This window comes from Mustela nigripes, chromosome 2, assembly GCF_022355385.1.
Source record: "Mustela nigripes isolate SB6536 chromosome 2, MUSNIG.SB6536, whole genome shotgun sequence".
Lineage (NCBI taxonomy): Eukaryota > Metazoa > Chordata > Mammalia > Carnivora > Mustelidae > Mustela > Mustela nigripes.
The window spans coordinates 68,697,041-68,710,979 of record NC_081558.1 but is presented as its reverse complement, the minus strand read 5'-3'; the positions used below and the strand labels follow the sequence as shown (position 1 = coordinate 68,710,979).

The 13,939-nt window shown below is 44.5% G+C and overlaps 1 protein-coding gene across 2 annotated transcripts; it reads left to right on the top strand.

Annotated features, from left to right (window-relative positions):
• The first annotated feature begins 337 nt into the window (after window positions 1-337).
• On the top strand, window positions 338-12,355 carry ZNF445 (zinc finger protein 445). 2 transcript variants are annotated; one of them, XM_059390699.1, is made up of 6 exons: window positions 338-1,062; window positions 3,516-3,684; window positions 4,025-4,101; window positions 4,383-4,509; window positions 4,992-5,102; window positions 5,897-12,355. In XM_059390699.1, exons 1-6 carry the CDS (start codon window positions 634-636, stop codon window positions 8,059-8,061), a joined length of 3,078 nt encoding a protein of 1,025 aa, XP_059246682.1. In that variant the 5' UTR covers window positions 338-633; the 3' UTR covers window positions 8,062-12,355. The 2 variants fall into 2 exon arrangements, with proteins under 2 accessions (XP_059246682.1, XP_059246683.1); XM_059390700.1 differs by having other exon boundaries at window positions 947-1,062; window positions 3,608-3,684.
• The last annotated feature ends 1,584 nt before the right edge of the window (window positions 12,356-13,939 follow it).

The window sequence follows — 13,939 nt, the reverse complement described above, 5'->3', positions numbered from 1 at the left end:
TTGCTGGATGCACAGTCTTGATTTGTCTTGAAATTAAATAGACGATGTCCTCATACTCTATTTTTTAAAAATTGTTTTAGTTATTGTAATTCCTTTATTTTCCACATAAATTTTAGAATAATCTTGTCTGTAAATATGAAAAACTTTCCTGAGATATTGATAGGAATAGCATCAAACCTGTAGATTTTTTGGTGAAGAATTGACATCTTTATTATGTCAAGTCTTCCAGTATATGATACAGTAGGTCCGTCCATTTATTTAGACCTTTGGTTTCTTTCATCAGCCATTTGCAATTGTTAGCATACAAGCCTTGTACATGTTTTCCCGCATTCTGGGTTATTTTCTTAGTTTGCCACAGTATGTGACAATGTAGCACTGGTCTGCTTAATATTGGCAGGCATGATTGTGCAAATCTTCATGTGCCCTGGCTACCAGGATCTAACTGCACCATCATTCTTGCATCCCTCCTGAACAATAATGTTGATTATTTTAGTCTTTTGACAGTGACATCTGATATCCCAGCAAATGGCATTGCCCACTACAGTGCTGAAAAACTACTCCTGATGTGCCAACAGCGACACAGCTAACATAGACCTGGTTCACATTCTGCTGGGTAGAGCCTGAGAAGGAGTGATGCCCCCAGGCAGGTGGTATGCTGTCCATCCAGCTCAGGCACAACCTTCACGGGAACGAGGGCGTCTTCAGATGATAAAGAAGGAAGAAGAGGATGAGGGATACACTTCAGTGCAGGCTGCCAGGCCACAAACACTCAACCGTTCTGGCCAGGAACTGTTTCGCCAGCTCTTCAGGCAGCTTCGCTACCATGAATCTTCTGGGCCCCTAGAGACTTTCAGCCGGCTCCGTGAGCTCTGTCGCTGGTGGCTGAGGCCTGACATTCTCTCCAAGGCCCAGATCCTGGAGCTGTTGGTGCTGGAGCAATTCCTGAGCATCCTGCCTGGGGAGCTCCGGACCTGGGTGCAGCTCCATCACCCTGAGAGTGGTGGGGAAGCTGTGGCCCTGCTTGAAGAGCTGCAGAGGGACATCAATGGGACACCATGGCGGGTGAGTGTGCACAAGTGTGCAGTGCCCAGTGAACTCTGCCTGTCAGCTAGCCAGCTCATTTAGAGTGGGTGGGTTGGGTCTCTGAACCTTCAACATTGAGGAAGGCAGGGAATGTCATCCCTTCTCATTCCCACAGCACCTGAGCAGCTGAGAACTAGACCCTGAGCGGAGGACCTTTGAGCTGGCAGCCCTTCCCACCTTCCCAGAGGGCAGTTGGCTCCAGTAAGAGGGTCAGCAAGTATCTGTAGATATCAGTAATGAGCTTTTGGACACAGTGACTTACGTTATGCCAGTCCATCTCCATATATCTAATTTGACTTGATATTGACCTGTTTGTTAAGTGGGAGGAATGTCTCTCTTGCTGTTAGTCAGGACTCCTGGCTTCTGAGTACATGGTAAGACCTATAAATGCAGTGCACTCACAACATCTTCCTTATTTCTTTTGACGATTTGTTCTGTGCAGGGGTCAGGGGTAAGAAGAGTATTGAGGGATAGCCCAGGGCCAAGAAATTGGAAGACTTTATTTCACAGCCTCATTGTTCAAGCGTTGCTCACATTCTCCCAGATTCTCAGATTATTGAAAAGTATATGCAAAACTGATCTAACAATGAGAATTTATTCAGTGTATATTTGAATTCCCACCATGTGCCCAGCCCCACCCTTAGCACTGGGAAACAGCTGACTCCCCCAGAGCTGGTGGTAAAGCAGCCAGTCACTTAAAGTGAGCTCTCTCTGCTCCTTCTGCCCAACACAAGTGAGTTTCTCAGTGCTTCTTATAGCTTTGGAGATTTGTTTTTTGTTTTTTCTTAAGAGCGTCTATTATTTTTATAGGCTTCTTTAAAATTTTTTTTCAATAAAAATATGTGGAACATATTCGACATACTTTTCTCTCAAATATAATATCAAATTAAGTAACACATTTGACTGAACATCTACCAGCAGTAAATGATAATATATCAATGCAGGTTATGACTATTAAAAAAGAAAACCTTTTTGCTTAACACTGGTTACTATTTTAAAAAATCTAAAAGAGCATTTTATCATTTTTACCAAAACACCAAATGTTCAAAAGGATTGAAAAATCACTGATTAAAGCAAATAAGGTACATAGTAGGTACAAAATTGTGGCTTAATTACATTTGACTCATTTAGAGCTAGATGTAAGGTTTGAAAATACCTGATGGGGATACAGGACCTGGTTGAAAGCTGGTTAGAAATTAGAAAACAGGGACACCTAGGTGGCTCCGTCAGTTAAGCATCTGCCTTTGGCTCAGGCCACGATCCCAAAGCTATGGGATCGAGTTCCACATCGGGCTCCTTGCTCAATGGGGAGCCTGCTTTTCCCCTTTCCCTCTGCCTGCCATTCCCCCTGCTTGTGCTCTTGCTCTCTCTGACAAATAAATAAATAAAAGCTAAAAAAAAAAAAAAAAATTAGAAAACAGAATGGGCTGGACGAACACCTCCCAAATTCTGAAAAATGAACAGAATGGCTCAAGATGCACATAAAATTGCATAAACACCCTGTGGTTTATCAGCATTGAGCAACAAGGTTCTGAGAAATTTTCCTAAACTCTGTCTGCTTCCATCTTTGTATGTTTCTTTATTCTCTTTTTGGTAGGGTTTGGGAGGAACAGGTTCATCATCTTTAGTCTGTAGCTTGGTGTCACATGTGTCATGGCCCCAGGCTAATCATCCAAATCAGTGTTAAGAAAGTTAAGAAAGAAGAGACCAGTTTCAGTCACGGGACCAGAAAAAACTTAAAAGTTCTTTCCCTGTAAGCTTTCAGTACTCATTTCTACATCAGGGATAGCCTTGCCTCAGAGACTAGAACCATTTGAAGTCCCAGGGCAAAGACTGCCTCTTTCTAGGTCTCTGGATGGTCACTGCCATTTTTTGTACCTGAGACTTTCTCTTCTGTGATTCCATGGCTGACTCTCACAAGTAGCATTGCCTCTCTGGCAGTGTTAATCTCAGTCAGATTTACACTGGGAGCTGTCCTAATTCTTGGGGGTCACTGGTTAGTAGTACCTACAGCATTGCCTAATACTTGGTAGATGTTATCTGTCTGCATCTCTGTGGGGAGCCATTATCATTTTAACTCAGGGATAAATTTCTTCTCTCTAATTTCTAAGTTCTAGACCAGGGTGGGGCCTGAGGGGCTAGTGGGGATGTGTCACTGTAGCACCTGAAGCCTAACAGCAGTGCCTTGCTGGGTGCTTTCCTATGTTGTAGCTGGAATCTGGCTCCCTGTGTCTCCCTCATGGCCCACACTAGAGCCCAGGGAGACTAAGGGGTGAGAGGGTCCTCCCTGGATTTTCTCCTCTGCTGTAGGTAATGAAGGGCCTGTCTTGCCCTTTCCTGGATCCCTGCCCTTAATGCCCTTAATGTGGTCTCCTCTGAGTCTGCTTTATGATTCCCATGGGGATCCTCTCACAACATTTTCTTCCCTCCAGGATCCAGCCCTTGCCCAGAGCCCAGATGTACGTTGGATGGGTACAGGAGCCCTGCGAGCCTCACAGATATGGCCCTCTGCTTCTCCTCTCAGGAGCGGCTCTACTCTTGGGGACCACCTGGAGCCTCCCTATGAAATAGGAGTGTGTGACTTCCTGGCTGGCCAATCCGGTACTTGCCATCAAGCTCAAGCTGTATGCCACAAATCCCAAAGTAGTGTTGTCATTTCACCATCTGTCCTCTCATGAGAATCCCTTTCAGTTGGTGCTTAGCTCTGTGTCCTTTTTACCCTGCTGTAACCCATGTCTAACTAGCTCCTCCTCCCATTGCACCCCCTACTCCTCATTCCCTAACCCTCAGTGGACTCTGGGGAAATGTGAAATGGGTATTTAACAATAGTCCATACCTGCTCCTAGGCCTAGGATTCCTCTATGTGGGGGAGGAATGGACCTCCTCAGTGGGGTGCCAAGAACTGGGCTACCTTCTCTCATGGTTCTTTCTTCTCCTTCAGAGCCTCCTGTTCCCCAGGTGCCTGCCCTTTCCCAGAGAGAGGTGTGCCCAGGAGACCCATTGACATCTCAGGCTCAGGTGAGTCATAAGAACTTTGGTCCTTCATGATATCCCAGCATTGTTGCCTAATGGAGTCAGTGAGGCTCCCCCTATCTTGAATTTCTGTGTCTCTGGATGTGACCAGGTCCTAGAGACCAGATTATCCCCTTGAACTCAGAGCTCTTCTGCTGGGTGATGCTCTCACTTTCACTCTTACCACATCAATCCTCTGCTCACTCAGAGCCTGCTCCCTTCCACTGCCCTCTCCTAAAAGCCAGGATCTGTAGACTGACTCTCAGTCATAGGACTGTGTTTTTCAGGAAGCTGTGACTTTTAAGGACGTGGAGGTTACCTTCTCCCAGGATGAGTGGGGATGGCTGGACCCTGCTCAGAGGAATTTGTACAGAGATGTGATGCTGGAGAATTACAGGAATGTGGTTTCTCTGGGTAAGGCATTAATACCCCCATGCTTCTATCCATTTTTACTTCTACATTCTCACTTTTTATTACAGTGTCGAGACAGGGACCTGACTTGAACTTTCACCCTGGCTTTATCACCTAGTCTTTCTTAAAACATGGTGATAATGATGCCTGTTTGCTGGATTATTACAATGATTAAAAATCATGTGTGTCAAGTTCCTAGTTAGACATCCAAATTGTATTGGTTGATTTAACTGATTGAGGTGTCATGTGGCTCCCACCTCCAGAGAATCCTAGTGATCCTTTTCCCTGTGACTTCTTTCAGCCTGTTTTGTCATGCTCAGAGCTGTTGGAAATGGCTGTCTAGGCCTCCTGTCTGGCTTCCCCCCACTAGCCTCCCTGGCCTTTCCCTTGTCCTTGCCAGGACCTCAGTCCTGAGAGGGTCCTGAAGAATAGTTATGTATGATTTATCACCCTTCCATCTCATCCCATCCCCTCCTTTTTTGCAGTGGGACCATTCACCAAACCTGTTCTGATTTCCTGGTTGGAGGCAAGGGAGCCATGGGGTCTGAATGTCCAGGGAGCTCAGCCTAAGGGGAATCCAGGTGTTGCCCCCGCAGGTGAGTTTCAGAGAACCTCTGGATCTTACTCCTCTCACATCTATTCTTCTCTTTCTTAAGGTCTTTTATACCAAGTAAGTCACAGGGAACATAACTTCTTTGTTTGCTAGAAGGAAGATCCTTAACAGTGTTGCTAAAGAGTGCTGGGCTTCTGGGCTTCTCCTCTCCAGACTGGCCTATTAGATGTTTGTTTCTGACCCTACCCCTTTCCCAGAAACCATTTTAGTAACTGTTCTTGCCCACTGTAGGGCTTCATTGTTGCACTCTTTTCCATTCAGTAAGGCTCTTCCTCAATCCTGTGCTGTACTCCTTCTGGCCCTTGGCCCATACCCCATGCTCATCCCTTCATGCTCTTTGAAGAACCCTAATCGCACTCCTGCTTCTCTTCATTGCCCCTGCGATAGGTTTGACTTCCAATTCCTTCAGCCAGTCCTCCATGGAGCCCCTCCCCTGGGTTCTTGGGAGCCTTTTATCCTCTTACCATTATTCCTCTTCCCTTTATTACTGTTTAACATACACTTATCAATGCTGTTTTTCAAATGGATGTGATTTCTGCATGTTTAGCTACTGTGCCCACCTTCCTTTTCCTCCTCCCTTCCCTATCATCTGGAACACTCTTCCATGTTTTGCCTTCCTGGACTATTTGATAAAGATATTGGCAGTTAAGCAGAAGCTTCACCACCCAAGAACTTGGCTTTTTTTTTTTTTTTTTCTTTTTTTTTCTGTGCTTTGGTGCTTTCTGCAGTTCCAAGTATAGAATAGAGTACATTGTCTTGTGTTTTATTTTGTTTCAGGAGGTGAGCTGCAGATTAAAACAAGCAAGTTCTTAAAACATGAACCTCTGGAAGAAGGAGAAACCTTAGCTATGCCATCAGAATCTTGGGTGATGAGTGTTCCTGAGGGAATGGGACTCAGAGAATCTTTTGAACTGAAGAGCAGGCTAAAGGAACAATATGGAAACCCCATACAAGTAAGAGTTAAGAAAGAAGAGACCAATTTCAGTCACAGGAGAGAAAAAGAATCTGAAGAATCAGGAAGAAGTACTAGTTGTAATTTAAAACACGGCACATGTTTGAGAGTTCCCAGAAGAAAGCGATCCCTTAAACATGGCTGTGGCAGACACTTCAGAGGGAGTTCATACCACTATGACTACAAGGAATATGGGAAAGGGCTCAGGCGCATAGTTGGTGGATTTAGCTTACATCAGAGAATTCATGCTGGACTAAAAGCAAATGTGAAGGATGCATGTGGGAAAGATTTCAGCCTTAGTTCACATCATCAACATGGGCAGAATCTTCATATGGTGGCGACATCGTATAAGTGCAGTGACTGTGGGAGGACCTTCAGTCACAGCTCTCATCTTGCATGTCATCAGAGACTTCACACTCAAGAGAAACCATTTAAATGCAGGGTGTGTGGGAAAGCCTTCAGGTGGAGCTCAAACTGTGTGCGACATGAAAAGATTCACACTGGAGTGAAACCTTATAAATGTAGTTTATGTGACAAGGCTTTCCGACGCATGTCTGCCTACCGCCTACACCAGGAAACCCATACTAAGCAGAAATTTCTTGAGTCTAATCAGTATGAGGAAGCTCTCACCTATGGCTCAGGATTTGATCATCATTTGAGAGACCAAAGAGGGGAGAAACCCTTTGACTGCAGCCAGTGTAGGAAATCCTTCCACTGTAAATCATATGTTGTTGAACATCAAAGGGTCCACACTCAGGAGAAACCTTATAAATGTACCAAATGTCGGAAAACCTTTAGGTGGAGATCAAACTTTACTCGTCACATGAGAATGCACCAGGAAGAAAAGTTCTGTGATCGAGATATATGTAGAGAAGACTTCAGACAGACCTCCAGTTGCAGTCAGCCCCAGAATGCCCCTGCTACAGAGAAAGCTTTTCCCTGTCAGCAGTGTGGGAAAACTTTTACTCGAAAGAAATCTCTCATTGATCATCAGAGAATTCACACAGGCGAGAAGCCATACAGATGTAGTGAATGTGAAAAAGAGTTTACCCATCGGTCAGCCTTTATTGCTCATAAGAAGCAGCATGCCATTCAGAGAAAACCTGAAGATGGGCCATCGTTTAGTCAGGACAGAGTTCTCCAAGTTCCTCAGAGCAGTCATACCACAGAGGAAGCCTACAAATGTAGCCAGTGTGGCAAAGCCTTCCGTAATCACTCATTCCTCCTCATCCATCAGAGAATTCACACCAGAGAGAAGCCTTATAAGTGCAGAGAATGTGGGAAAGCTTTCAGATGGAGTTCTAACCTCTCCCGTCATCAAAGGATTCACTCTTTGGAAAAACAATATGAGTACCGTGAAAGTGGAAACATGCCAAATCTGCAGCCACAAATCCTCACTGGTGAGAAACCTTTTTGGTGCCAAGAATGTGGAAAAACTTTTACACGTAAAAGAAGTCTTTTAGATCATAAGGGGATACACAGTGGAGAGAAGCGCTATAAATGTAATCTGTGTGGGAAATCTTATGATAGGAAACATCGCCTTGTTAATCATCAGAGAATCCACACGAAAGAGAGACCTTTTAAATGTCAGTGGTGTGGGAAGGATTTCATTGGAAGACATACCCTCTGCATTCATCAGAGAAAACACACCAGAGTGGCACAGTCTGAATGCAGCCTGGCTGGGTTGTCTTCCTGCCAGGATGCAGGGGTGAGTTTACAGGAATTAAAAACAAGTGGGGAGAAGCCCCTTGAAGATTCTGAGGAAGCTTGTGACCAGAGCTCCAGGATCACTGGACTCCAGAACATACCCATTGGGAAAAAGTGCCATAAGTGTAGTACCTGTGGGAAAACTTTTAACAAAAGCTCACAGCTCATTAGCCACAAGAGATTTCATACTCGAGAGAGGCCCTTCAAATGCAGAGAGTGTGGGAAGACCTTCAGGTGGTCTTCAAATTTGGCTCGGCATATGAAAAACCATATTAGAGATTAGCTTGGGGTCTGACAGTGGGAGAATGGGTTCCTAGCACACCTGCTGGAGAACCCTTAATTATGGGAAGCATGGGGAAAACCTTCACAAAGGGTCTAGCCCTTTCTATTTTCAAATCTGGTGCAGATTCTGAGGATTCAGAAACTCAGGGCATCCCCTTTCTTACCTGCTGGGGAGTGTGATGCTGGGGAAGAACAGCAACCTGTTCTTTGGAGCCCTTCTGGAGGCTCGAGCCCCAGAAGTGGCCTTTGCCCAGTGACCTGGAGCCCCCAGTCAGGTAATAAGTCTAAAAGCAGATACCATTGCCCTTTGTGGTTTGACAGAATATCTGTGATATAATGGGCTGTGGCTGGTGGGAAGGGGCCAGTTGAATCCTGTGATAGTAGATCTACTGTTTGACCTTATAAGTAGCAGCAGCAGCAGCCCACGGACTCCTGGTCACCCCCAAATGCTTCCTGAGAGTTCAGCTTTGTCCCTCATCTCAATTTGGATATCTGCCACGGTTATAGAGTTGTCTCAGCAGCTTATGGAGGAGAGCAGAGTTAGACTCAATCACTGGGAGAATGGGGCTCTCCCAGTGCCCTGTTACTGTCTCCACCCCACAATCTGCATGGGCAACAGTGGGCCATCTGTTCAACAGAAATGTGATCACCTCCCATATGCCAGACACTGTTGTGCTAGAGACCCAGCAGTGACCAGAACAGACAAAAGATCTGCCCTCTTGGATCTTTATAGACAATAAACAAATGAATTATATAGTACTTCAGATGGTGATATATATTGTAGACAAAATTAATCAGAGAAGAGTGAGAGGCAGTGCTGGATTAGGAGGTGGGTTGCGATTTTAAGTAGGCTGGTTAGGGAGGACTTCAACTGAGAAAGCGAAACTTGAGCAAATACCTGAAGGAGGTTAGGGCATGGACCCTTTGGGTCTCTAGATCCAGGCACAGGAGGTGGAATCTTGTCTGGTGTCCTTGGAGGATGGCACTCCTGGGCTGGAGTGGAGTGAGCCAGCAGAAGATAGAGCCCCAGCAAGGTAGTGGGCCAGGCCATGTATCATGGGTCCCCACTAGCTCTAAAGCTTCCTCAAAGGGAGGTAGGGAGCCTTTGGACAGTTTTGAGTTGAGTGATGGGGTCTGAATCTGAATTACACTTATAAGGTTAACCACAGACCCAAGGACTCAGTGAAATTATATAGCTGAGAAATTTTTATGCAGTTATCTCTGCTCTCGGTTTGCAATAAAGGGACACTCTCCTCTTCCCTCACAGAGTCTGAATTTTTGTAAGGCCTCCAGCTTTCAACAGTTACAAACGTTTAATTATTGTGCTTGCTTGCATTTCTAACTTGTGCACACTGTTGGGACCCTCTAACCTTATGTAGCTTTCTTCACATACTGGATTCGGTGCTGGCATTGGGTTCAACCCAAATGTACCAGTGCACATAACTGATGCCCTCTGGAGAAAAGGGGGCCTGGTGGGGGAGGCACCTCCATCTCACTTGCCAACTTGACTTGAAACAAAAAGAAATAGCTCAGTGGCATAAAGGTAAAGGAGTGATTTTTCTAAAATTTGTGTAAGTAGTAATTGCTTCTGATTATTGAAGAGCTCACATGAATATAAGAATAAATATCTCACTTGATAGTAGAGGACCATCTCAAACTACATTTTACTGCTTTGAATCAGGGCACACTGGTGGAGCAGACCATTTCTTGTAGTGAGAAGAAACCAACCTGGAAAATGTCCTTTCAGTAGAGTATAAGTAATCTTATCCTGTCTGGTCGGTTGTGGGCATTTGAAAATGAAGACTTTTGACACCATGTGGTGATGTCACATGGAATAGAGGGCAGGGAGAAGGATCAGATATATATGTTTGTGTTCTGGCCCCCATTCGGCTTTCTACTCAGTAAGGTTTGGTAATCCTGGCTCTTCATCCTTTTATTACAGCAGCAGCTGCCCATGGTGTGGAATCAAATGTCCCATCACTGGTATAGTGCCAAAAACTGGCTCTGGAAGTGTCTGGACACGGGTCAGAGTCTCATGTTCTGAGGGCCCAGGGTCATGGGAAGGGCCTTGGAATTATAAGATCTGGGTTCCAGTCTCAGTGTGCCTTTTCTTGGCAGGATAGTCTTGAACAAGTTGCTGAACATCTGCATCTGTTTTCTGGCATGTAAAATTAATTAAGCTCCCTGATTCCTAGGATTGTAGAAAGAGGGCTTGGTGTGCAAAGGCTCTGGCTTAGGTAGCTGATCTCTAGAATCAGAGCCCTTCACAGAGCTGCAGCTCCAACTCGGCTTCAGCTTCAAATCTGGTGCCACAAATGAGGAGATACCCCCTTTCTGTCCATATTTTCACCACCCCCCAACTCCTTGTGCCACTGTCACTTCACAGAGTTCCTGCCCCAATAGGGGTGTTCTAGAGCCATTTTTATAGTGAGATATACTCACTTCTAAACATTCAAACCAAATTTTCAGGTGTACAAAGAAGTAAAAACAAATCCCTCTATACTGAGGTAAGCCTTTAATATTTGGGGATTATATTGATGGAGTCTGTTTTATAACCTAAATTTTTAAATAATTTTAATTATATCAGTAATATATGGTTATTATAGAAATATTAGTAAATACAGATTAGCTAAAAGAAGAAGAGTAACTACTTGCAGCTAACCACTCAACAATTTTGGTGCAGTCAGTGTTGGATTTAACTTAATTGCCCACCTCTGAACACCCCTGGACTGGCCTGACTTGTTCTGTCTCCTTTCACCACGAGTATAGGCCATATCCATGCTAGCCAAGGTCCTCATCCATCAAGGCTAACCTTTGTCATCCCTAACCCTTGTCTATGTAAGCGCTCTCCCTGGCCCCACTTCTCTTGGTGCCTGTTTCTTACTCTGCTACATGTTGTCCAGGTTTCCAAGAGTTAGACCTACTACTACAGCCAGACAGGGCACTCTGGAGGCCGGGTTGGGTGCTTATTTACCTGCCTGCCATACAAAGACTTTGTACAAAATTACTTCTGTTAAGGAATATGGAACTGAATTTAGTTCAGCTTAGTCAGGATCTGGAGTGTTTTGAAGGGGCCCTGAGTACAGTGTTGACTGAAGGTCACCCACAGGTGCACTAGTTAGCACCAGTGGTAGGTGGTTCTATGCCATGTGGCTCCAGGTGATAATTACTGACAGTGTCAGCCACCAGTTCTTGTCCATTCTGGCCTGGAAAACATGTAGGCTTTTTTGAACCCTGCCTTGCTTTCTTTTGCTGCCTAGAAAGAACCGAAGTTGGGGCTGAGGAGAGCCAGAGTGCTCGGACTCCCAGAGAGGAGTAGATATTGGAGTGTCTTTGAATCAGTTGTTCAATGTGGTTGACCCTTGCCTCGCTGATAGACACCCCACACAAAGACATGTATGGAGAAGAAAGCACAGGAAATTCTTCTCATACTTCTCAAGATGACAAGTTTTACGAGCCCTAGCATGGGTTCGTATGTAGAAGAGTGGGAACTCACTGCTGTGGGAGTGGAAATTGTAATAGCTCCTGTGCCAGGCAGTCTGCAAAATCTTATGATGTGCATACCACCAACAGTTCTATTCCTGGATAAACCCTAGAAGAATTTCATGTAGGGAGGGACATTTGTATAAAATTGTTCATTGTTATACCATTCATTGCAGTATTGTTTAGGTAGTAATATTGGGCAAAGCCTAAATGTCCATCAACAGAAAAAAGGTTGTTTTTGGTACTTTGGGAAGTGACTATGAAAGAGCTGAAGTTACTTCATTCAATATAGATACATCAAAAATGCTGAGAAAGTTGCAGAAGTTATGTACAATATACAATTTATGTAAAACATACTGTGTATCTGTGGGCACCTTATTTAAACTTAATTTGTGTTTCACTTTTTTAATGAAATGGAATAGTAGTTGCCCACCTCACAAGATAATTGGGGGTGGGTGAATGATTAATTAATGCATGTAATAAGGTATTTTGATTAGCAGCTGGCATGTAGGCATTGTTGTCATATAGTAAACAATGTTACTGTTTTTGCACAATAATATATTCCTGTGGATTCAAATTATATGATGAAGAGTATAAAATCATGTATTGGAATGTCATGTGAAAGTCATGTTCTGTCTTCTCACGGCAGGAGCTGCTGATAGAGTAAGGGAGGGGAGATGGAAGCTGCAGTTGTGTTTTCATTTTGAAAATTGATGTAGATGGGTCACATGTTGCTTAACAGGTTAGTGTGGTGTATGGGTGTTTTTTTAACTGCTTAAAATAGTTAAAAATAAAGTGTTTTTAAGCATGGACTGTGGCATCTTATGATTTTTATAGATATCCTAGTTCTGCCATTTATATAATGTTACAGAGTAAGTCTTTTAATCTCTTAAGGCTTTAGTTTTCTCACCTACAAAAATGAGTAGCAACACAAAATGGCTATTAGTAAAGGAATGGTTGAACAGTTCTGGTGCATCTTTGATGGAATATCATGCATCCTTTTTGAAAGATTGAGGATATTCTCTGTGTATTGACACATGATGTCCAAGACAGATTTTATAGGAAATTATGAGCTCTATTTTAACATTTTTGCCTAAAATAGCAAGTGAAGCCAGAAGCTCTAGACTCAAAAGTTTAAGAAATGGGGGGTGGAGGAAGTTTAAGAAATAGGATCCTGTGGATGGAGAAGTTTAGTCATTCCATTTTATTAGGTAACTGGAGGAAGATGAATAAATGTTTATATGCTCAACTGGCACATCTAGTAATCTAATGCTAACCCTGTAGAATAGCAAAGAGGACTTGTATCACCCAGGTTATAGTCAGGAGCCAGAAAACATACCAGTTACTTTAAGAAAAAGAACTCAGAATTGTTTAATAGGTATATCTAAGTAACTAAAAAGGCAAGAAGGAAGTTCTAGTTTATCACAGAGGCAGTGACTTGAGACTTGGTGCCGTCCCAAGACTGGGAGAACCTTAATGGAGTCTGACCCCATTTTTTATGTTTGACCACTAACAGCTTTCAAACCCTCACCCTGGGCAAGCTGATAAGAAAGCCCAGGTACCCACTCAGCACTTGAGGTGAGATTTATGTAAACCCTGGCTTTTTCCATTATCCTGGAAACCCACACCTCTTAGCACGATAAAAATCAGAGCCATTGGCCCCACCTTGTAATCAGTGCAAACTGACTGGCTTGGGTGCCTGTCTTGCTCTTTGCAGAGAGCCACATTATGTGAATAATAGAATTTTCATGACCCCTGTTGGGCACAGCAAAGATGGCGCTGGCCTGCCTTCTCTTCCGGCTAGAAAAGGCGCCACCGTGGCAGTATTGGCGCCACCGTGGCGGTTTCGGTTTCGCATATCTCTGATACTTCCTCCTCTCGCCCAACACACCCTACCCAGTTACTGACTACATAACCAAACCCCATAGGCTCTCTCCCCGCTGACCTCATTTCCCATCCCCTACCCAATATAAGCTGCAACCCCGCTCAATAAAGTGAGATCCTGCTTCGACAGATCCCCCGAGTCTGGTGTGGTTCGTTAATGCGCCTGGACTCGCGACACTCGCCATCCCGCTCAGCCCCAAGGGGAGCTACCGGCTGGCCCGGACGCTCTCCTCGTGCCTGTCGGCCCGCAAAACCTACTGGAGTCCGACAGACCCCTTGATGTGTGTGTTGTCATCTGTCTTGACATTTGAATCAGTTTGGGGTGATGGTACAGTATTGATCCCACCTCCACAGAAAAGCTACAAAGTAGTAACAGAAGAATTGTTAAAAGGTAGAATGTTAGAAGAGAGCACCTGTAGAGCTGAACTCAGACCTAAAAGGAGGAGAGCACTGCCGGCCTGGAGTTGGTCTGAATTGGAAGGAAGGCCCTGTGGTGACAGAACTGCAAGCTG